The 22,507-nt window shown below is 42.4% G+C and overlaps 1 protein-coding gene across 1 annotated transcript; it reads left to right on the forward strand.

Moving 5' to 3' along the window:
• The first annotated feature begins 351 nt into the window (after positions 1-351).
• On the forward strand, positions 352-12,964 carry c1ql1l2 (complement component 1, q subcomponent-like 1-like 2). Its single transcript, XM_070923080.1, has 2 exons — positions 352-960; positions 12,785-12,964. Exons 1-2 carry the CDS (start codon positions 352-354, stop codon positions 12,962-12,964), a joined length of 789 nt encoding a protein of 262 aa, XP_070779181.1.
• Positions 12,965-22,507: the final 9,543 nt, after the last annotated feature.

Here is a 22,507-nt window from a genome sequence, read left to right on the forward strand (position 1 = left end):
GCTTCTTCTCACAAGTCAGATTGTGTTTGTAAGTACGCGCTGAATGTCTCCCTGTGTATGCTTGGGTTTACTTAGGTCTTTATGTATGTGTGAGTGACTGGTTGCCTACTTTAGCGTGACTGAGAAGAGCAGTGAGAAGGATCAAGTGTATGTGGATCTCTGTCTCACCCTCACACACTCGCCAGTCCTCTTGCAACTCTTCTCGGGATCTCTGGATCCCTTTCCTCGGTGACAGGCTCTCCACACCAAGCAGTCACCATTTCCGCCCCCGGGAGACCCACGCTGGCAGCGCAGCCCCTTCCCCGACTCAGCATCGGGAGGAAGACCCTGGTGGCGGCTGCCGTAGGGGTTATGCTGGTCCTGGTGCTGGTGGTCCTCATTCCCGTGCTCGTCAGCTCTGTGGGTACAGATGCCAGCCACTATGAGATGCTGGGCACCTGTCGTATGGTGTGCGACCCCTACCTAAACAAGGGCACTCCGGCCAGCAGCACCAGCTCCACCGGTCTACAGGCTGAGGCAGAGGCGTTGAGTGACCACAGCAACGTGCTTCCACCCTCCACCTTACTGCAGGGCCCACAGGGGAAGCCTGGCAGGCCAGGCAAGCCCGGACCACCTGGACCGCAGGGAGAACCGGGGCCACCTGGACCAGCAGGGCCTCCTGGTGACAGAGGTGATCAAGGAAGGACTGGGATTTTGGGTCTGGGGGGGAACGGAGCTATCAGCACTGCCACCTACAGCACGGTGCCTCGGGTGGCCTTCTATGCAGGGCTTAAGAACCCCCATGAAGGCTACGAGATCCTCAAGTTTGACGACGTGGTCACCAACCTAGGCAACAACTATGATGGTATTTCGGGCAAGTTCATCTGCAGCATACCGGGCACATACTTCTTCATCTACCATGTGCTGATGAGAGGAGGGGACGGCACCAGCATGTGGGCAGACCTCTGCAAAAATGGCCAGGTTAGTGAAACTTTCTCTAAGTTTCCTTTCCTTGGTGTAGGCATACCTGACTCCCCTGATCTCCTCCTCTCCCTCACTGTCGCCTCTATGGGTTCTCGCTTAAAAATCCACACTGTAGGAAGCTGATTTCTCATAAAGCCAGAGAATAAAAAGTGACATTGTGAGGCAAGCGTGCGCATCTGCCGTGCGCCTCCAAAGCCCAGAGCGCACAGCTGTGGCACCCAGCGCGCCTGGAGATAACTGGTTGCACCCGCGTCCCCTCTTGCATTATGCGCCCTGACATTGCCTCGTCCCGCGATCCAAAGGACGGTCACCGTTTGGGCTGGACAGGGTGCAGAGAAGGCGCGCCGATATTTTTGCCTTTTCAGTGTGAAATTTGGAAACCGATCGGGCGTCCCGTTTTTTTTTTTCTGAATTAGGATTAATATCTACAGGAATTTAGTGGTGGCATTTACAGTTGGAAATGTTTTAATTTAATTTTGTTTATAGTATTTCATGCATTTTATGAGTGGTTGTACTGTATTTTGAGTTATGTTATAGTCAAGCTTTTATTATTATTATTATTATAAAAACAAGTGTGTACACTCAATTACCTTCCGTTTCTGTTATTTCAACAACTTTTAGACGATGTGGGTTACAGTGGCGTGTCTGCGCTGTAAGCGCTGACAATACCTGTTTATTATCCTCCGGATTATGCCGTCGGTCCGCCGCTGCACCCATCTGTCTCTGCAGTCGTGTTAAACGCATTAGGACGTCTACGTGATCTATTCTCGGCTTCTTTGATGCATCATTTTAATGGGGCTCTAATTTTATTTTGCGCCCCGGAGGGTCTTCTCAGGTCGGTAATGTGTGCCAGTGTGGTTTGGAGCCTCCGATCAGCCGTCAGATCTCTTATCTTCAAAGTGGCTCCGAAAAACGTTTTGCTTGTAAAAAGATGGATGTTACACTACAGCTGCAACTGTATCTCCATCAGATAGTTTGCTGCCAGTATCATGACAAACATAAAAAAGGAAAATGTATTAATTTAAAGAAAACAAATCAGCACAGAAGCAACCATTTAAAAAAGGCTTTATAAAGTGAGCAGCTTTCACATTGATCCTGCAAAACTTTTCAGTGACATCAAAGGAGATTTTCAACATATCAATACTTTATAAATACTTATTGGACTTCAATTCTGTGTGTACTTTATGATAAAAAAGGGTTAGCTGCACTTCAGTTCTCATAATAACATAATCCTTGTGCTCAAAGTGAATTGGACACAGAGACAGTATTGTGATGAGAAATGCTGCTGGTGACATTTTCTTACTGTATATGATAAGTGAGATCACCCTTACCACAGGTCACAGAAAATGTATTATTTATAGTCTATTTCATGAACATGTGGAGTTTCTGATTCACCATCATCAGCTTGCTATACTGTCAGAAACACAGAGATAAATAATAAATATAAGTTAAAATCTACCAAATCTGATCCTCCAGCTGTCACTTCCACATCATGGCCCAGCTGCCTCCCTCACCTGTTTCATATCTGCTGGCTGCAAAATCCTTTTATTTTTGCTTAATTTTTATTTTTTTTAATAATGTTTTTGCCAAGCGGATTGTAAAAAAAATCATGGCACTATTTTGCCAATTAACACACACAGAGATAGATTAAAGCGGAAAGCTGTTGGGGTCTTACATTACAGGTACTGAGACCATAATATGTGCACCATGGAGATAACTGATAAAACAGTTGGCATCGGCTCTGTGGCTTGAATATGCAGCCTCACCAAGGCAGCTAGAGGTTAATTCCTTTACCCTCGCCAAGTTCACACCCAGCAAGAAAAAGAGAGTTACAGCAATCGCCTTCTATTTATAATGTCTCACTCAACAGTAATGTTTATGGGTGGGCGTAAAAGCATTGATATATAATAGGGGAAGAAGAACATATGTTCCTATAAAACGCCTTCTGTTCCCGCTTCATTGTGCTCCCAAGAGGAGGGTGTGGAGGTACTTAAGTTAGACGCACACAGTGTGCATCTCCAGAGACCCACGTAATGTTTATAAAGTGGTAACTGCTTCTCTTTCTCTGTCTACCTCTGTCCTGTGCACAGCATATACATTAACATGCCGTCCTCTTGCTGTGGTGTTTATTAGGTTGTGTGCTTGGCTGATGGAGAAGGCCCCCGAGCCTCAGTCGGTGTGAATGACTGTGAATGGTTATAAATGTTGGGCCAACTTATTCTACATCATTGATGAAGTGCTGAGAGTCAAACCGAAGCTCCTACAGTCACACAGGTGCTTTCCTCAGCTCATTAAGGCTGCAAAAAGCTACACCGTGAGTTGGGACAGGGGAGGCCAGGGAATTGCAGACAATACTAGTATTTTATCATCTTTTGGCTTTAGTGAAGCGGTGAGTTTCTAGGCCCTGCAGTGCTGTTTCACTCCAGCATGTGCTCCTCCCACTCCAGGGGTTCTTACAAGCTGTGTCTAACATCAACATCCATGGGTTACTTTATTTCTTCAACTCTTCTTCCACTTTCCCTCTTCACTTGGCAGAGTGAAACACCCAAATCCCAACACTGTCCCCAGAACTTTGACACTTTTCAAGCTAGACCAAAAAGTGAGCTTCCTGGTAAACAAACAAATAAGAAATCTATTTTCAGCACAGCACACTTCATCTGTTTTCCAAGTTCCTCTCCAACCACTCTTTTGGCTTCTTCATCGCCTGTTCTTTTACTCGCGTGCCAAATATTCCAACCAATCCTAAACTCTCTCCAGTAAATCAATGCATGCTATAACCTGTCTTGGACGCATCCTGAGAGACACAGCAGTGACAATGAAGACAAATTCATTGGACGCACTAGAAGGGGGAGAAAGAAAAGAGGACAGAAAAGACATAGTTATTGTGCTATTGTGCCATCGAGTCTATTTAATTGTAATTAAAAAGCTTGAACCAGATCCAGGATGTGTTTGCGCTTCTCCTCTCCATTCCCTTCTTAATATTGTTATTAATCCGCAAAACCGTTTCAGAGTTAATTAAAAGCAATGACTTGAGCGTCAGTCTCTCAAGAGGACCATAGTGAATAATCACTCTGTCTCCTCCTTTAATAAGCTTCAACGTCCTTCGTGCACATGGCTCTTCCCTAGCAATTACCGCTGCAGTCTCCTCCTCACATACACACACATTCACACATGCTCACACACACACGCGTACGCGCATCCTTGCCACCCCCCTCCTCTCCCACCCCCCCCCTCCTCTCCCACTGCCTCAACCCACCCCAACTGTGCACTGCCCTCCATCTCTCCTCTATGTCAGGTCTACAGGAGCCCACTTTTCTAAAGGAGCAGAAAGTTTTAATCTTAAAAGGAAAAGAATAAAAATAAAAAAACAGAATCCAGATTGCAGGATCACAGAATCGATTTGCTAACACACAATGCCATCAATATTCTTCATTGCTCTCAAGTGATGCATTGCACTATAACAGAATAAGTTAGAGCGTAGCATCCTTCTCTTACATTTTGTTATTGCACTCACCTCGCTTCAAAGAAAAGAGACTCCTTTTTTTTACCCCAAAGTGTTGCTCAAGTTCAGTTGCGTGTCATTTCCCTGTCAAAGCGTTTGCCTCAGTCCATCATAGACACCTCCAGGGGGGTCTTCAGCTCTGGTGTACATGAACACAAGACTGTTTATCCTGCTGCTGTGTGCCCAGGTGAAACCCATGCGTTGTGTTTCGCATGTGCTGTCAATCCCAATATTAAACATAGGAGCTGAGCCATCTGGATGAGGGTGTGCTCCGTATGATTGTGTTATTGTCATATGCTCTAAAGAAAGGTGTGAATGACAACAAGAGAATAAGGTAAAGGCAGAAGACGTTTTATATTTTTCAGTACAAAGATGTGAGCTACTATTGCAAGCACTAAACACAAGTTATCTACACGCGTATACAGCAATACTTGGACTTGATTGATTTTAACATTCCGGTAATGTTCAGACTTGCTATTCTTCATCGTGGTCTGACTTCAGCACTGAGAGGCCTCTGTGTGTCTGCCTGGTGTAACAGAGAGACTCTGTCTGAAATAGACAGACCGGGTTTGAGAGAGCCACCCTCAGTCCCTCAGCATCTTTGCCTGCGCCGGTATTGATCCCCTTATGTGTATGTGTTCATGCGTGTTCACGCATGTACGTGTGTCTCTTTCCTTTTTCTGACAGACCCATCTCTTTCTGTGTGATGTATAACGTGGCATTTCTTCTATAATCAGCCAGAGAGGTAGTGGAGGCGGACCTTTGGCCTTGATCTGCTGTGTAATTGGACATTGGATTTGACACTCTGCCGAGTGGAACATTAGAGCTGGCCTAATTAGGTGCGAGGGCTATCAAATGAAGATTGGCCCATGTTGTTAGGAAATACCACACAGATTGGAAATGTCAAGATGACATCATGTTGTCATCTACAAGCACAGGGAAGAAAATCTATCATTTATTGGTGAAGTTTCAAAACTTGCTTGAAAACTGTCCATCACTTGTCCGTAATAATTCTATTACTTTAAAACATTTTACACTGAGTTCCTCAAATAAAGAGCCATTAGATCCCAGGAGTACACACACTCCCCGTACTGGCATCTCACATTAAGTAGCTCATGAAATACTGCTATAATGTCTCGTGTATTGTGAAAGCAAAAACATACTGTCTAAAATAGGCTATGGACTGTCTCCTGTGGCTGGCTGACTCAAGGATGCTATGGTGTTGACTCACAAGGCTTCTTCATTATAATGAGGGCCATATGGGAAATAGATAAGTGCCCCTGGCCCTCTTATGCAAACATCTCTCTCTCCGTCTCTCCCCACGCCCCTGACATTTAGCCGTCCCCCGAATTCAGTCTTCAGTGATACCCACAATTATCCTCTCCCTCTTCACGGGAAGGCAGCAAGTCAATGGCTTCAAATGACTCACAGTCTGCTACATAACTCAATGTGTTTAACACCTCCTGCCACCCCTTAAAATGAATATGGGTAAGACATCAACAATCACCCCAGTAAGAGAAGATGAATCGGCTATTGTATGAAAAATGCATGTCATAGCAAAGCTGACAGTCTGCCTCTCATCCAACACTTATACAGAAACTCACTTTAGCCTCATTTTAGAGGAGTCTTCTTTTATTTAAGAAAAAAGGAAAATCTCAGCGCCTCAGGGCTACTAGGAAGCACACTGGAAAAAGGCTTAGTGTGAACAAAGGTTGAACATTTTGCAGTAAAAGTCTTGTTTCAGACAATGCTGCGAGCAATGACTGTGGTTTTGGTGTTGGTGCTAGAGGCAGACAGTGCTGTGTATCTCAGTAATTAACTGAGCGTGATGAGTCAGACACAAGAAAGAAAAGAGTGGCTGGATTGCAGGTCAAAGTTGATGCCTCTTTTTTCCACCACTGTTTCTTCTGACAAGCCTTCTTGATTTCATCCTCTTTGATGCCACTGCTGAATTGCGATACTGTTATTCTGGCCTCTTGAGGGTTTCTTCAGTATTTGGATCAAGTATCAGTGGTACATGTGATAAACTAATGCTACCAGTCACCAGACTCACCTTTAGCATTAGTGTAAGCAATTCCATAAACAGCGAGGGGTTTGTGCAGTAAAGTCATTCAGTTTCAAAGGAGGCTGAGCAGGTACATAGAGAACAGCTGGTGAAATTAATTCAGCAAGCCTTTTTCTACTTTCGTCTGACAGATGGCAAATCTCCTGTTACCATTTCATTCCTCTTATCATGTTTTCACTTAGGTTCCTCCGACAAATAAACCTGTAACACATGGGAGACCCGATGCTTTCTGACACTACAATTCTCTTGCAACCCATCGTAGTTTCCTGTTCTCATTATTTCAGTAAAATTGCATCTCGTGTGTATGTGTGTGCACAAAAATGCATGTGGATGTATGTGGATGTGTGTGTCTCTCCTTCACTCTGTGTGTGTTTGTGTGTGTGGTGCAGTGAAATGTTGGACCAGGCTCAATAGCGGTAGAAAGCTATCTAAGCTGCCATTAAGCATGCAGTTCACGGCTGGAATGTTCAAACACAATTAGATGGCAGTACACTTTGATTTAAATAGGACCAATAGAGTCGTTGATCCAAAATGGAGGCTCAACATCAAGTCAACAAATCCCTGTCAGAGAAGCCACGAGACATGTCCTTGTCACAGTGACAAAGCCTTTTGTAAGATCACTGTCCCAGTGGGACGTTACAGGCTGCACCTGCACCAGACAGACAAACAGATAAAACTTCACATTGTCAGGATTTTCATAAACAGCATTTAAATAAAGGTTGATGATAGAAGCAGTCCAGGCCAACCATATAACACTGCACACTACAGCTGCTGAATGAAAGTAATGTAAAATGCCTTTTCAATAGAGGCTGATTGTAAAAGAAATACCACTTTATTTAGGAGCAGTTCCAGTATTTTAAAATGTGCCACAAATTTATCTCAGATTCTTCACATAAACATCGTCATTATTGATAAATGATGTTCACAGTTATACAGTGCTGAAGTTACCGGAATCCGCACTTCACTGTTCCAGGCACACATTATCTATTAAGCCCAAGTCTTGAGTTTTCTGTGTATCCACTCAGAATATTATTCAATCAAAGCCATCACGTTGACGATGTGACGGATGCAAACACGCACGAGCAGCCACAAGGAAGACAACATCGCCTGACACCTCATTTACCATCGCTGGAGCCGGCGCTTACAGCCTCATGCTTTGTTTGTCTTGTCAAAGTTCCTCTACATATTCTGCGTCAAGGTCACGCACTGCCAGTTGGCTGTTTGTCCTGCTCATCTCTCGCTATACATCTGCCATACCCTACATTTGAACCTCTGGCTCACAAGTTCCTTGTTAGGGATATGTGCACTAGAGACAAAAAAAAAAGAATAGCTCCCTTATCATTATTTCAAAAATAGTGAGAGGTTTTATTCATGCATGCTTATCATTGAGAGCAAACGAAGGAGGCATAGACTGCGGCTGTTAGTCTCAGAAGGGGATAAAAACCATTAGAGCAGAGAAACAAAACAAAACAAAAATATCATTGTGAAAGAACTAGAAGGATTTTGGAAGAAGTTTGCTTTCACCAGGGCTTTGCTCATTCAGTGTCTGCTAAAGGAAAGTGTTATATTTGTATTGTCCCCGTCCTCCTCCCAAAAAACTTCAATCGTGCACTTGAAGACATCTTAAATTTAGCTCCTTAAAGAGCAAATGAAGAGAATAATTTAAGCTATATTACACATCTGTGACATTGGCAGAGGTTCCCAGGTTCTGTGTGAACACCTGGAAAGCAAATATTTTGATGAAGTTTCATTAAAATCCCAGCTGACAAATCCTCCTGAGCCATCCTCACCCTCCCCCTCATCAACCCAATGCGGTAACCCTCTAATAGGATGGTGTTGACTTTGCACGCTCAGGGCACATCATATTATATTAATATGCACTGGACACCGGCATCTCAGAATCTGAACAGGAGGCTTTGTTTGCACATCGATATGAGTTGTGCTAGATTTAATCAGGAGGATAAACAATAAAAAAATGTACAATATTCCATACAGTATATTACTCCTGCATCTTAAAACCTCTCCTCAGAATTTCATTATGCAGATTAGCCTTTACAGCCCTCGCACATTTCATACCAACGTGACTTTCACTGTCCATGTTATGTTGTTAAAAAGTTTGAGCCAACCTCCAAACCCTCCTCTTTTAAAAAAATAAAGAATGGGATTTGGAAAATATAGCAAAGTTTGTCTTACTCTCTATGTAGCCCGAGGAAGGTCATTAGGACTGAAATGTTGGTGTAAATAAACGATTCTCTGAACAAATATTACTTCAAGTGTTGTGCCCATGCTTGAAGTCCTTTTAAATTCATCTGGCTCACTAAAAGTTTTGCGTATCCCTTTTATTATTCATTTCACCTTCCATTACAACATTGAGTTGTTTAAGTTGTTTTTTTTTTAATCATTGACAATAATGTTGTTAAGAAGGCTGAAGAAGTGTCAACCTTGCTCCTTTCTGCTCCATAATTTAATGCAGTGAATTGAAAGGAGTGCAAAGTCCTCAGAAAACAGTTCAGTTTGAAAATCATTCAGATAATTGAGTGTCTGATGGTTTGCAAGAGGACATCACAAGATATCCAGCAGAATATTGGCCTGTGCCTAAAAGCACAAAATGAGCTGCAAGTAATTAGAATTCAACATTTATATTATGGTGAAACTTTTGAGAAATATTTTGCAGTCAATGCTGGCTCTCTGTATTAAATGTTGAATCATAGAAATTCAGTGATAATAATGATCATAAATAAGCTGAGTGGTTGCTCTTCTCGCCAAGCGACACAGAGAAACACTGTGGCACCACAAACAGTGTTGATTTCTGGGGGATATTAGCAGAAATGTTGTCCCACCTAAGAGGAAGTGTTGTGAAGAGATGTCCTGTAATACTGTAGCACGCAGCCTGGTTTGGCCAGGTTCAAAATAAGGTGTCACAGATACGGCACCTTACCACTTAAATGCTTTTCACAGGAGTGGTGCAGGAAAGACTCACTCTAGCCTCTAGTGTAAGTCCGCCTGTTTCTCATTGTGTCGCTGGGAGAGAAGCACTTGAGACTCTTAGATGCTTCTCTTAAGGAATTTTCTGGTTTATATATAAGGTTTTTAACTCTTGTACCATTAACAGCTTCAAAACATACACATTTAAAGAATGATTTGTTAAGTATGAATGACTGTTTCCTTTATGCTATCATATGCTGTAACAGTGATTCAAACTACTGAATATCCAGTTCATGAAAGCTCTACATTTGTTATTTTAAAGTCAACAGAAGATGAGCTGAGGGTTTAGAATTAACAGCGATAGCTATTGTGGCAGAAAAGACAATAGGAAGAACATTCTTAATAAAACTTCATTAAGCTCATTAATAAAGCTTCATTAACAGAATCTAAACACAGTGTTTGACTGAGGAGTCACATCTGGGAGGTGTAGAGTAGAATCTAACAAACAAACCAAACTGAAATCGAACACTGGATTCTTTAAATAAATCTTTAAAATAAATATATAATTTATGATTTTAGTATAAATCTAAATGTCAGGAGAACCTGTTCCAGGCTCCCTGTTAGGTTTGGCAACAGTGATACTTTCTGTGCAGGAGATCTCTGTCAGTAGCTGGCCTCTCCTCACATTTGTCAATATGCCTGTTGTGTGTAGCCCTTAAATAGGCCAACTAATTATTGGGCATCCTCTACGCTGCCTGTTGGGCCAGCTTGTCGACACAAGCCCCGATTTAAAGCTGTGTGGACAAACACTGAGCCAAGGCAAGGGCCAGAATGGACCTTGGAGACCCGATAATGAGCCACAAGAAAACACTTCAAATGCACATAAACTATTGATTTTGATTCAACCTCACTGACCAAACTAAGTGACTAATTGGCTTATTTAACCAGTGGCTACTTTAAAGGATGTACAGTCCTTTTTCATCTGAGGAGGAAATAATGAACTTTTCGTTCAATTCTATTGTATTCAAGTTACGACTGATGGAGTCCTCCTTGTTAGTAACCGTTTAATAGCGCTGAGATTCTGTGCAGACTGTAAGCATTTTGAGAATGGCACATTTATTTTGTTTTGCTTGATCAGCACATTGGACTTAAAATGAAACAATGCCTATTAGGTTTAAGTACCAACTTTCAGTTTTAATTTAGCATCCATATTGGGTGAACATTTTAGGAATTATAACCATTTTATAGTCAATTTTAGGCGGCCAAATTAAAAAGGTCATCATCCTGCAGCTTGGTCTTACATTTAGACTTAGACTTAGACTTTTAAAGGGGAACTGTGCCAATTTTACACATCAAAGTCTGTTCACAGGTCTTGATGAGTATTTCTGAATTATGAAAAAAAGAGTTGTAAAAAGCCTTTCGTGACTCTAGAGAGAGCTGCACAGAATCAGATAAATTGCCTCAAATGACAACATTTGAGGGGAATAAGTGAGGCTACCAGACCTCTGTAGCCCGCTCCTCATCTCTGACCAAACTATTGGTGGTCAAGTTGCATTTTGGGTAATGTAGGCACCAGGTTTTGACAAGGAGGAAGAAAAAAAAAAGGGCGATATCTCTGGTTCTGCTGCCCATCGTGAGTCAGACAATGTTATAGGAGTGGAATGTTAAATCAGTGGAGAACGTTTTTAATTTGAAATCTAATGTGCTGAAATTCAGAGCCAAAACTGTCCAAATACTTAACAGACTGCACTGTACAGAGTGAGGTTTATGTTTATGACTGTTGTGGAGGATCATATTTAATTAGGCCTGTTGGCTCTGTATGCTGGCAACATCCAGTCTATGACCTTCACTGTATGTCACTGCTGGTTTCTCTTAACTTTCTACACTCTGCTTAGATTTAATTTCTATTGTACTTGGCAAAGAGAAGGCTACAAACAGTTACATGTACATGTAGCAGTTATTCCAACTGATAACATACACAATCAGTCTCCCTGTCACACATACACACACACACACACACACATACACACTCATTCTTGAAAACACAGCTATTGTTTCAGCGCCCATTTGGCACCGTAGCTACACTTTCCTCCCTGGAGAGAGAGCATGTCTGTGGTGGAGGTCTTAATTAGCCAGGACAGGTTATTTAGAAACGGCTCCAAATGTCCTATAGCCCTCCTGGCAGAATACACATGCACACACACACACACACACACATTCACACAGTCAGACAAAGGCAAATGTAGAGATAAAAATTCCTGGAACGAGTTTGAATGATATCATTGCAATGATTCTTGTCACTCCTCGCTATGAGTTATCAAATATTTCTGCTTATATTCAGTCAGTCCTTGATGTTTTTATTGTATTTCTCAGTCATTTCCTCCACGATGAGAAACCCCCAGAGCCAGCCTTGTTGTTGAGTTTCTGAGACTTTCTTCTTTGGACTGGACCCTTTTGTTCAAAGGTTGAATGTTAGGTCTTCTGTGAAAGACCACTGGCTTGATTGAAACCATAAATCTGCTTGACAGAAAGGCCTGAGCCCTGGCTGACCCTCTGGTTGGTGCTGTAGGTTTAATATCAATATGAAGAACTACTTGTGCCATTGTTGTGTCCAGTAATTCATTTAACATCAAAATGAAACATTTTGTGAGATTTAGTATTTCAAATAATACACTGAAAAACTAGGTTTTTATTTTGTTATTCCCTGATACATTCTCCTTTGTGCAACAAGCTTTGTTATTCTCTTGTGGAGCAGCAGCACAGTGACAGTGTTTTAGTTCTCTTTGGTTTGTCGTCAATTTCATTACCTCTGCCAAGAAGTGATGAAGTTTTTAAGTTTTTGATTGACATTTGATTGTTTGCTAGTTTTTACAGAATATTTCAATACCTTATCAATAGATATCAATGCATATTTGTTGAACTTTAGGCCATGCAAGAAAACTTTTGAAAGGATGTTTTATCGTTGTAAGAATATGTTCACTATTCTCTCATAAACTCCTGCACTTTCTTGCGCAGTAAAAATTAAGAAATAAAAACTCTGGGACTTACATCTAATGATTTCCTGCCATTATGTGTATTTTTATGCAGATCTCGATCATTCAAAAAAACATTTTCTTGGTGGAGATATGCGAGTGCTTTGTCTAAATAATTTGAGTTCTGATTTACAGTAATGGAGACAGTATCTGTCTACCTGTGTAAGTAGTACGAGAGAATGACAACCTATTCAGGGAATTTCCTATATGAGTTCATCTAATGTCCTAACATGTACAGAACTGTAGCTAACAAGCTTACCCGTTCTCCTACATGTTCGTCTGTTCCTGTTCTTCCAGGTTCGTGCCAGCGCCATTGCCCAAGACGCTGACCAGAACTATGACTATGCCTCCAACAGCGTCATCCTCCATCTGGACGCAGGGGACGAGGTTTACATCAAACTGGACGGAGGCAAAGCCCATGGAGGAAACAACAACAAGTACAGCACCTTCTCTGGCTTCATCCTCTACGCAGACTGAGAACAGACAGGCAAAGAGACAGTCAGACAGGAAGAGAGAGAGAGTTGTACGACAGGTGGGGGATGTGTGTGTGTTTGTCAAAAGCCGGAATGCTTTCTAGTTTTCCTAATTCTCTCCATCATCACGGACACCTCTGCTTCGTATTCATCAGCCAAGACATCCAGGCTCTGTAGCCGAGCCTGGATGCAAAGCTCCTGAGGACACACTGAGAGGGGCCGGGCGGGAGGCATGGGAGGAGTGGGACGTGGGGTGGAGGTGGGCTGGTTTTTCTGCACTCCTCGCCACGATACCGACGTGTCAGAAGCTCCTCGCTTTCAGTGTCTCTCCTCTTCAGCCCTGCTCCATTGCACAGAAAATTCAACAACAAAAATGAAAACCCTGAAAAAGTGGATGATCTCATCTCTTCTCTCCACAGTGGCAACAGTCAGCTGTACTGTCAGTGGACTTGATTGACTGAAACTCGTAGTGTTGTTCCGTGCAATTTTCCTTAGATTGTGTTTTATTTTGTAGACATGCATAATATTCTACACAAATGAGATTTAAAAAAAAATATATATTTGTCCCTTGTGAAGATATCCTGTTTGACTGAGAGAGTGGATTCGTGAGATGTTATTTGTGATGCAGCTCAGAGATCTAACAGCTGGAAAAGAAATCTTTAAATCAAGACTGTCAATATTTCATGGCAGTGGGTGTTTTTCTTCATCGCTGGGTACACAAGGTAACTATATATTGTTCATGTGGAGAATAACAATACATTCTGCACTGTACCTTCCAATGTATCTGAAAAAGGAAACATCTCATGTAGACAATACCCTTTCCACAAACCACCTCACATTGTTTGCACACACACAATGTCCTGCTGCTGTTCGGATTAAAAGTAGAGTTCAAATCGTCTCTTCGATGTTCTAGTTTTGTGTAGACGCTCTACTCTGCACAACCGGCCATGTGATGCAGCAAAATCTTCAGAATCAGAGGTAACCTAGTTGAAGAGCGGCCGTTCTTTGTTCTTCTTTGCTGTGCCGACCTCCGAGCCTTCTTGCGCGGTTAAAAAAAAAAAAAAAAAAAAAAAAAAGTCTGTCTTCTGAAGCGGAGTGAGAAGGAGAGAAAGTCACAAAGACAGAGAGAGAAAGAGTTAGAAGTAAGTGAGATGGTGGGGAGGTAGAGGGGGCGTTCAGGCACGATAACAGTGAGCGGGCAAATTTTATGTTTCAGTGTCTCTGAGCTTCACTGGATGTCATCCATTCATTAGCTGCACATTCACTGACATACAGGCATTATGGTAATATTTACTCAACATGGCGGCCTGACAGCTTGCTTGAGAATGAAATTGATTGGGTGAGTGACTTGGTCTATGATGACTGCACGTTTGTGTGTATGTGTGTGTGTGTGTACGCGTGTTTGTACGTGTGACTATGTATGTGTCTGTGCATACCAGTGAGTGTCTGCATCTTAGCATGTGCCGTGCCATAGCTACATCCTTCTTTTTCAGTTATTCTGTGCTACAGCCAATGACAGATATTTTACTCAGCAGCCAATGAGATTGAGGAGCCTCTATAGATATGATGAGAAGAACAAACAGCTTGTAAATGAAATCTATGACATGTTTGTCTATCTTATCTTTTGGAATTGTTGAATACATTTAAATAATAAATGGGATTTTTTGAGTGACTTGTCTCACGAGAATTCTTGTATCCCAAACACGCTAATTAGTGAAAATGATCTGTAAAGGATCTCATTTGCTCTGTGAGACTAACTAACTAGGCTACAGAGCAAACAACACGACTGGAAATGTCTGTTTTTTGTTCTGTTTGAATTAAGAATTTTAACAATGGCCTATCAGCAAGTCCCTCATCTCTCTTTTCTCTCCAAAAGTAAAGTATATTTAGGATGATGGGTGCTGAGGGAAAGATGTCTGTGTTTATGCTCCCTCCGTCCCATCCTAAAGTGATCCTGTGGAGCTTCTCCCCATCTGTAAAGGTGCGCTCGGAGATAAAGACCATCCAACTTTAGCAACATCAACCAGTGGAGTAAAATGCAGTTCTTGAATGCTGATGAGTCCTTAAGGAAATGCAGGCTATTCCTCAGTCGGCAATCACAGCGTCTTTTCACAGATTCTCATCAACAGACGCATGATATACCCAGCGAGGAAGTGTGGACGGAGGAGAAAAGACAGGGGGAGGAAAGATTGAGCGAGATAGAAGAGGAGCGGAATATGTTCTGACAAAGACAGATGGAGACACAGTGGAGAAAGAGTAGGCCACAGAGAGAAGTAATGGGGAAGGGATAGATAGGGAGGGAGAGGGTAAAGACAAATATAAGGAAGACAGACAGACAAGGAGAGGGGGGCTGGTACCGATTTGGAGTGGAGAGGGAGGAGGGCTGGATTGTTTTCAGGGTAGAGTGATTCCCTGTCAGGGCTGTGTGAGGTGTCAGGAGAGATTAGCCGGCGTGAAGCTGGAGGAAAATGCTTGAGATAGCTTGGATTGGACAAGTGTCAAGCACTGGACATTTCTCAGACCTGGCAGGAATGGGATGTGACACTGGCTGCTATGTTGGTCTGCACTACTTTGCTCTTAAGGCCACAGGTGTAGATTTCGGGGGGGGGACACGCCCCCTCAATATTAAGAATACGTGCATTTGTCCAATAAAAGCATGAAAGCAGCAGAGTCACCTGTCACCTGGCGCCTGAATTTTGTGTTTTCCTTTACATAAATAATAAGTGTTTGACACTCAAAATTTCATTGTCCCCAGACCCCCACTTAATATGTGTCCTTAAGGGAGCCACTGAATCACCCCTCTCTGCATGATTTTATCCATTTTCCTCTAGCTGATGCACGCTGGTGCAAAGAGAAGGTTTGAGTCTTGTTTAATGGCACTAACATCTGTAAACTGTCTCCACAGTAATTTTGAAGACATTATTACTAAAAACAGGGTCATCACTGAAAATAAGAATCTGCGTTTTAGTGTTTGACACCAGGTCAGATTTTCTTTTTACATAAACTGGCACAAAGTGCTGCTCTTCGACACAAATGGACTTGAAGCTGTCAGAGCGTCTTGCAAACACAGATGGTGAAAGAAGTAAAGGGGCAAAAGGAAAATAGATCTTTCTGTTTATCTTCATCTTTTGACAAAAAAGCATTCGCTTTGCAGCAACTTGGCTCATGTAAAAAGTGGGTCTTGCATTGTCACAGCTCGGCTCTTAGAATAAAGAATAATACAGCAGTTTGGGTTTTTTTGCAACAAATGAGTCACTCAACCAAAAACCTCAGTGAATCAAATCTGTAAAATCAGTGGGTTATGAAGTGATAGATAGATAGACTTCATTGTCCCAGAGGGCGATTTGTTTTCACAGCCAGTACATATTCCACACATACTGATATACACAATACATGAAATATACAATGTGTGTGTGCGTGTGTGAGAATGTGCTGAGGGCTTAGCAGTGCCAAAACCAGAAACCATAACTCTGGAGTGTGTGTTGAGAGGAGATCTCTATTGGACTGAATGCTGACTGGGTCTTACACAAAGTTTACGAGTTGGCATGACTTTTCCATGCCTTACAACCCCCCTAACAACCCCCCTAACAACCACTGTGTGGTGAAACAAACTCACGATGGGTGCTATGAAAAACACATAACTTTACTTTAAAAAATAAAAGCCACCAGAATTGATAATGAGCCGGATAACGTACCAGACAGTCAGTGGTCTGTGGACGTTGATATGTAGCCAGAAACAACTTTCCTGACAGAAGTTGTACACTACAAAGCCACAGACGCAGACAGTCACATTTAAAACAGAGGCTGGTGTTCCAAAACGAATATTTCACTCAAACCTGACAAGTTCCTGTAATGGAAGGACAGAATTGTTTCACTAAGTTGCGGTGATCTGTTTGTTTCCACAGTCTGTCAAACCTTATGCCTACATTCTGTTTAAATCTGTTTTTTCAGTCGATTGCACACCAGCTCCTTAACATTTTAGCAGTGTTTTCAATGTTGTTCCTGTGAATGCACCTGGCAGATGCTGAATGCTTGCTTATTTGCCACTCAAGAAAGGAGCACCTGTGGTGACTTCTGAGTTAGTTATGTCACCTGTATAACCTCATGAGAGAAAACTGGGCCCAGGTGTGTCTCATGCTGCTAATGGGGTGTTCTATAAGCCCCGCCAGCAGACAAGAAAACATGCTGTGTCTGAAATCACTGCAACAATGGAACAAAGAAAGTCGTGTCCACGGCATTTACACAATCCCACAGTGTAATGTGTCACATTTTTGCAGCAAAAATCTCTACACCTGTCACTGATGGTGCAATATGATGATGAAGTGTACAAAATCTCAATTAACTGCTCACTATAGACTAAACTCTTTAGTATCTTTTCTATAGTGAGAAATGTTTTTTGGACCAGCAGTATCTCTATAAATCTTAAATTTTGACTTACTAAACATGACCACTTGTCATGTTTTGTATTCTTAATGGGTGCTGCAAGTTTCAAGAAAATTTCCCTTAAAAGGACAGTGAAGTTAAGTGAAGTCAAATGAAGTGCTGGCAGATCCTCTAAATCCTGGTCTCTCATTTGTGGTGCTAATTAAATGAAGGTGTCAATTAATGTGATCTCCAGTTATAGTGAAGCATCTTTAACAGCAGGATCCATAGCAGCACCCTGTGGGCAGAAACTATTGGTGGGGCTTTGCTCAAGAGTACTTTGGCAGCCAGTTAAGGTTTACAAAAGGTTTCCATCTACTGCGGTAACTTTACAATTCTGACTTGCGTGCACTCTAGCACCATCATTTTCTTTCTATGGTCAAACCTGACCTTTTTCTCTCACTTTCTTTTTTTCACCTATTTTCTTTCCTCCTTACCGTGCCCTGCCTGTAACCTGGTATGACAAACACAAAGGTTAGAAAAGCAGACAGCTGTTAGTAGACCGGCCTCCTCCTGCCGCCCCAGAGCCTCTCCTATACGCACACACACAAGCATAAACATACACGCAGAAACGTCTGCATGATAGCGCAGTCACACATTAACACTGTCAACCTTGCTCTGTTTGCTCCAACCACCGCACATGATTCCCTTTGTCAGTTTGGGTTGCGGCCGAGGAGGAAGCCTCTCCCAGTTGTCCCTGGATGGTCTGAAGCTGCCAGGCCAGGTGTACTCTGCAGTCACTCCCTGTGCCGAGGGAGATAGGCGAGCCGGCCGAGCAGAGCCGCCCGGGCTCTTTTCTGCAGGCCCACCCTCGGACTATGTGACACTGTGACCCCGCATCGCCACTCCACTGCCTCGTATACACTTGTTTAACACTACAACAACATAATCCTGGCCACAGCAGAACAAAAGCTGACTCACGGAACTTCAGACACCTCTGACCCTCATTTCTTTCTCTAACTTTAACTCGCCACAACTGCTGTCTCGCGCTCTACTCCCCTTGTACTTTTGTTTTTTTGTAAATGTCTGATCACAGCCTGTGTTGGCCCTTACACGCTGCAGGGAGAAACAGACAGGATGCAATGCGGTAAATGTTTCTCACTTTCTCCGTCTCCTCCCCCCTCACAGTGAAAACACCATGGTATCCTCACATGTTGTAGCGCCACATCTCCAGAGAACTCACTGTAAAGAGAGATAAAAAAAGCACAAACAAACATCCAACATGCCTTTTTTCCCCTTCAGCAGGCGGAGTGCATTAGTGACCTTTTAAAGTGCTGTCTCCCTAGTGCTTCGCACACACCCCAAAGAAGAACAAACTACTAATAGGGCTAAAAAGCTGACACACTTTAAACAAAGATCAAACCATTTCTTGGCTATGAGGCAGTGCTTCCTACATTAATGGTATTCAATTATGTAGCCAAGACAAACAAACATCTTTGTAGGCAAACAGCAGCCAAATGTGTAAAAGTTTGTGCAGAATGAGGACCTCAAATATGTATAAATATTGTTTTACTTTTTACATTCAGCGTTAAGTGCTGCAGTCAGTCATTGTTCTATAATTCTGATAACACCGTAGATCTATTCCATCATCTAAAACAACACTTTGCATTCACATTTCATTTCTCATACAAATAGCAATAATATATCAATATAATAATAAAAGGATAGGATTCTGAAGGAACAACAGCTATGCAGATGGAAAGAGATGATGACACTATGAATACAACAATACAAAACAGATTCAATTTACTGTTTGGTTCAAGGAAAAGACAGGGTTGCAGAGTACATTCGAAACGGGCAACTTGCAGAAATGGAAGTATTTGTTTTCTTCATCTACAAAATGACCTTATTGGTTAGAATCGTGGGAGGCAGTAAGCTCACACCATATGACTCTAATTGCAGCGAATCTGTGTGCGTGTGCGTGTTTGTGCTGGTGTGCATGCTCATGTGTGTGGAGTGCAGAAGCGTTTGCGTGAGCGGACATCAGACAGAGCTACAGGGCCTACAGCAGGGAACTGCGGCGAGGTGGATAGGGTCAGAATTGCAGAGGGCAAATGTCAAAGAGGAGATATTACCCTCCACATTACTCCCACTCAACCAGGATATGCAATTACACAGTATATTTCAGACATTAGCATGCTGATAAAATAGTTAATAATAAGTAAGAGAAGTAGTCACCTTAGATGGTAAATTAAGATATTCTTAATAATACACGAATCCCCTGCAAGATGTCTAAGCCAGGAAAGAAGTAATCATGCCAAAACTTCTAATAAAATATAAAAGCCTCCAGATTCTTGCATAACTTTGGGCAGTCTGCTTGTACTGAGTAATAACTCCCCAAATTTAGATCAGTTTGCTCTCTCCTGCTGCTTCTCACAGTCTGATGGATGTGTGGCATGCTAGTCATGCCGCCTTGTGTCACCTGTGCTGCGCTCGCTCTGGGCAGGGAGACAGGGAGAGAGCCATGGGAGGTCTGGAGGAGGCCAGAGAGGGGAAGAAATAGACATCTGTGATTAACACATACAGACACGTGTCAGTGTGGAGCATTCGCTGGGAGGCGCACTAGGAGACGCTCACACACAACCTGCTCCTGACAGCAAAAGTTTGTCTAAATAAAGACACACAGATAAAAGGATGAGAAAATCTGGGGAGGCCATGATGAGCCCACTTACACATTCACAGAGAAATGTGAGCGCTAGCACTACATGAGTAGAAATTAATTAATAGATTGAGTGAAAAATACATTTCATGCTGAAGTGAGAGGCAGGCAGCTGTCTGCACAGGTGCATGTGAGCAAACTTTCACGCACACACACGCACACACACAGAGCCACATGCATGCATGCCTCTCACACCCCCCATTTGGCATGCGCTATAACAATGAACTGTTTGCAGTGTTGTTTAGAAACATGAGAGGACCTCTGGAGATGTGCCAATTTAAAATGGTTTGGGGGTTTGGAAAGACAATTCCATTATTCTTTTCTAATACCAAATGTTCAGATTACACAGCACGCTCTCTTTCAGTGCATTCTTGTGAGGATTGATTATTACTCAAAATGTCTATTTTAAACATCCATCACAGTTTACATACCAACTTCCAGGTTCAACTTTGACCTCCTGTACTTGCCGTAGTTTTCTGGTGCAATGACGGACTAACATCCACATTTTGTTCACTTTCCGTTTCACCTCCAAATAAAATGGTTTAGATAATCTAAATGCTGGCTTGTTCACAACCTGTCTGATCGTCTGATGGCTCATGTTTCTGATGTTCCAGATCTCAGCGTGTACAATCATAGAAATGATGGCCAAGACCCTAACCATACAAAACTAAGACCCAAGTTGTAATGTACCAAAAATACATGTATAACCACAACCATCAACCTAAACCTAATTTTGACATCACGATGTCTAAAGCTCATATTGATTTTCACAATACAAGAGAAAACCTGTGCAGGTTGAATTGTTTGCAAACGGGGGATAATGTGACTAGATGACTCTTACTGTTCCGCTGGGCTGGATTCACTGAACACACATACAACTGCAGAGGCACCAGCAAATGTTCAAGATGACATCTCCTTAACTGAATACATTAACCTGGTGATTGGCTGGGAATAAGACAAAAAGTTTCAAACAAACAGAAGAGACAATGAGCCCCTGCAAAGTGACGCAGACCACAGGGGAGGACAGAGGGGCAAAGGATTGAGATAAAACTAAACCAACACCCCTCACCTGTATCTGGCTTCCAACTTCCAGTGCTGATCTGGATGTAAACTTGAATAGTTAAAAGGACGCTTTGAGGAGTCTTTGTCTCTGAGGAGTTACACAAGCAGAAATACACACACACACACACACAGACACACACACACACTTGAGGGAATGGTTCCACGGAGAGATTCAGTGAGCCATCTGCCAAATTAGGCCATGAGCCATGAGCCCACAACTTCACTGTTCTATTCAATTTTCAATTACTGGGCTAGAGGCTTGAGCACAAGGTCTGTATACACGCATTTGAACACAAACACACATTAATAGAATAGATAATTTTTCACACATGCATCCAATATGAGATAAGATGAATCATGCAAACACGGCTGAGTTGTTCATTATGTTTCCATTATGGATAACTTACGTGGTACCACTACTTGTTTGGATTCCTTTTAATATCACTTGGCATCACGGTGCACATCATGAGATTCAACAGCTTAAGTGAGAAATGAGCTCCTGAGGGGAACAAACACGTAGCAACATTAATCTATATACATGCATACACATGAGCAAACAAACATACAGTAAATTCTGTTCATTAACAAACACATGAAGACACCAACAGAGGCTCCTAAGCCAGCAGCAGAGCTGCTTCTGTACTCTGTGCCAGCGCCGCCCCTTCCAAAATGTCAGAGGCGTACATAGCAGGGAGGGTGTGAGGTGATAAACGCACCCGACTGAAAATGTCAGAGTGTCACCCGTTTCCATGACAGCCAGCAAAGTTTGGCAAGGACTAGAGTGCTTCAGCCAAAGGCCAGATTATTTGCTACAGCTAATTGAGCCTGTGGTTTCTAGTATGATTGTATACAGGCATGTGCTATAGAAATCCTTCATATCTTAATTAAACTCTGCCAGTGACAGTACTAGTGTGAAAAAATGACTCAGAAACACCAAACTAAATTGTTACAAAAACAGTCTGAAACATATTTAAGAACCAGGGTGTTGGTGAGGATTCAAGAGTTGTTTAGAAAATAACCTGAGGGAAGTGGGCAGATGGAAGGAGGTGAAAGCTATTTAAGGGAACATTCAGGGTCTCTGTGGTCCTTCCTGTTGATCAGTCACCAGTAAGCCCACCCTAAGGCCGCACTTACATGTAAAACCTTTTAATGCAGCTTGGTTAGTCCAACCAAGGTCATACAAAGTTGTGCTGTTGAAACTGTAGCAAAGTTGAAACTGCTTAAACTTTGCTCAATGAATTGCATCTATCTATAATGTTTGTACCCAACATAGCTCATACGTGGAATGACCACAAACATAGAGACACCTGTATGATCTAATGCAATACAACGTCCCTGCAAGAAACACTAGCTTGAATTTCACTCAGTACTTTGGTATGTTCTTCGGCTGCATTGACAGGGGTT

The sequence above is a fragment of the Enoplosus armatus genome, chromosome 17 (genome assembly GCF_043641665.1).
Source record: "Enoplosus armatus isolate fEnoArm2 chromosome 17, fEnoArm2.hap1, whole genome shotgun sequence".
NCBI classification, from domain to species: Eukaryota; Metazoa; Chordata; class Actinopteri; order Centrarchiformes; family Enoplosidae; genus Enoplosus; species Enoplosus armatus.

Excerpts from the sequence above, each read along its gene's own strand:
- c1ql1l2 (XM_070923080.1), top strand. The coding sequence starts at position 352 with ATGCTGGTCCTGGTGCTGGTGGTCCTCATTCCCGTGCTCGTCAGCTCT. Across the intron at positions 961-12,784 it reads ACCTCTGCAAAAATGGCCAG|GTTCGTGCCAGCGCCATTGC; the intron begins GTTAGTGAAACT and ends CTGTTCTTCCAG.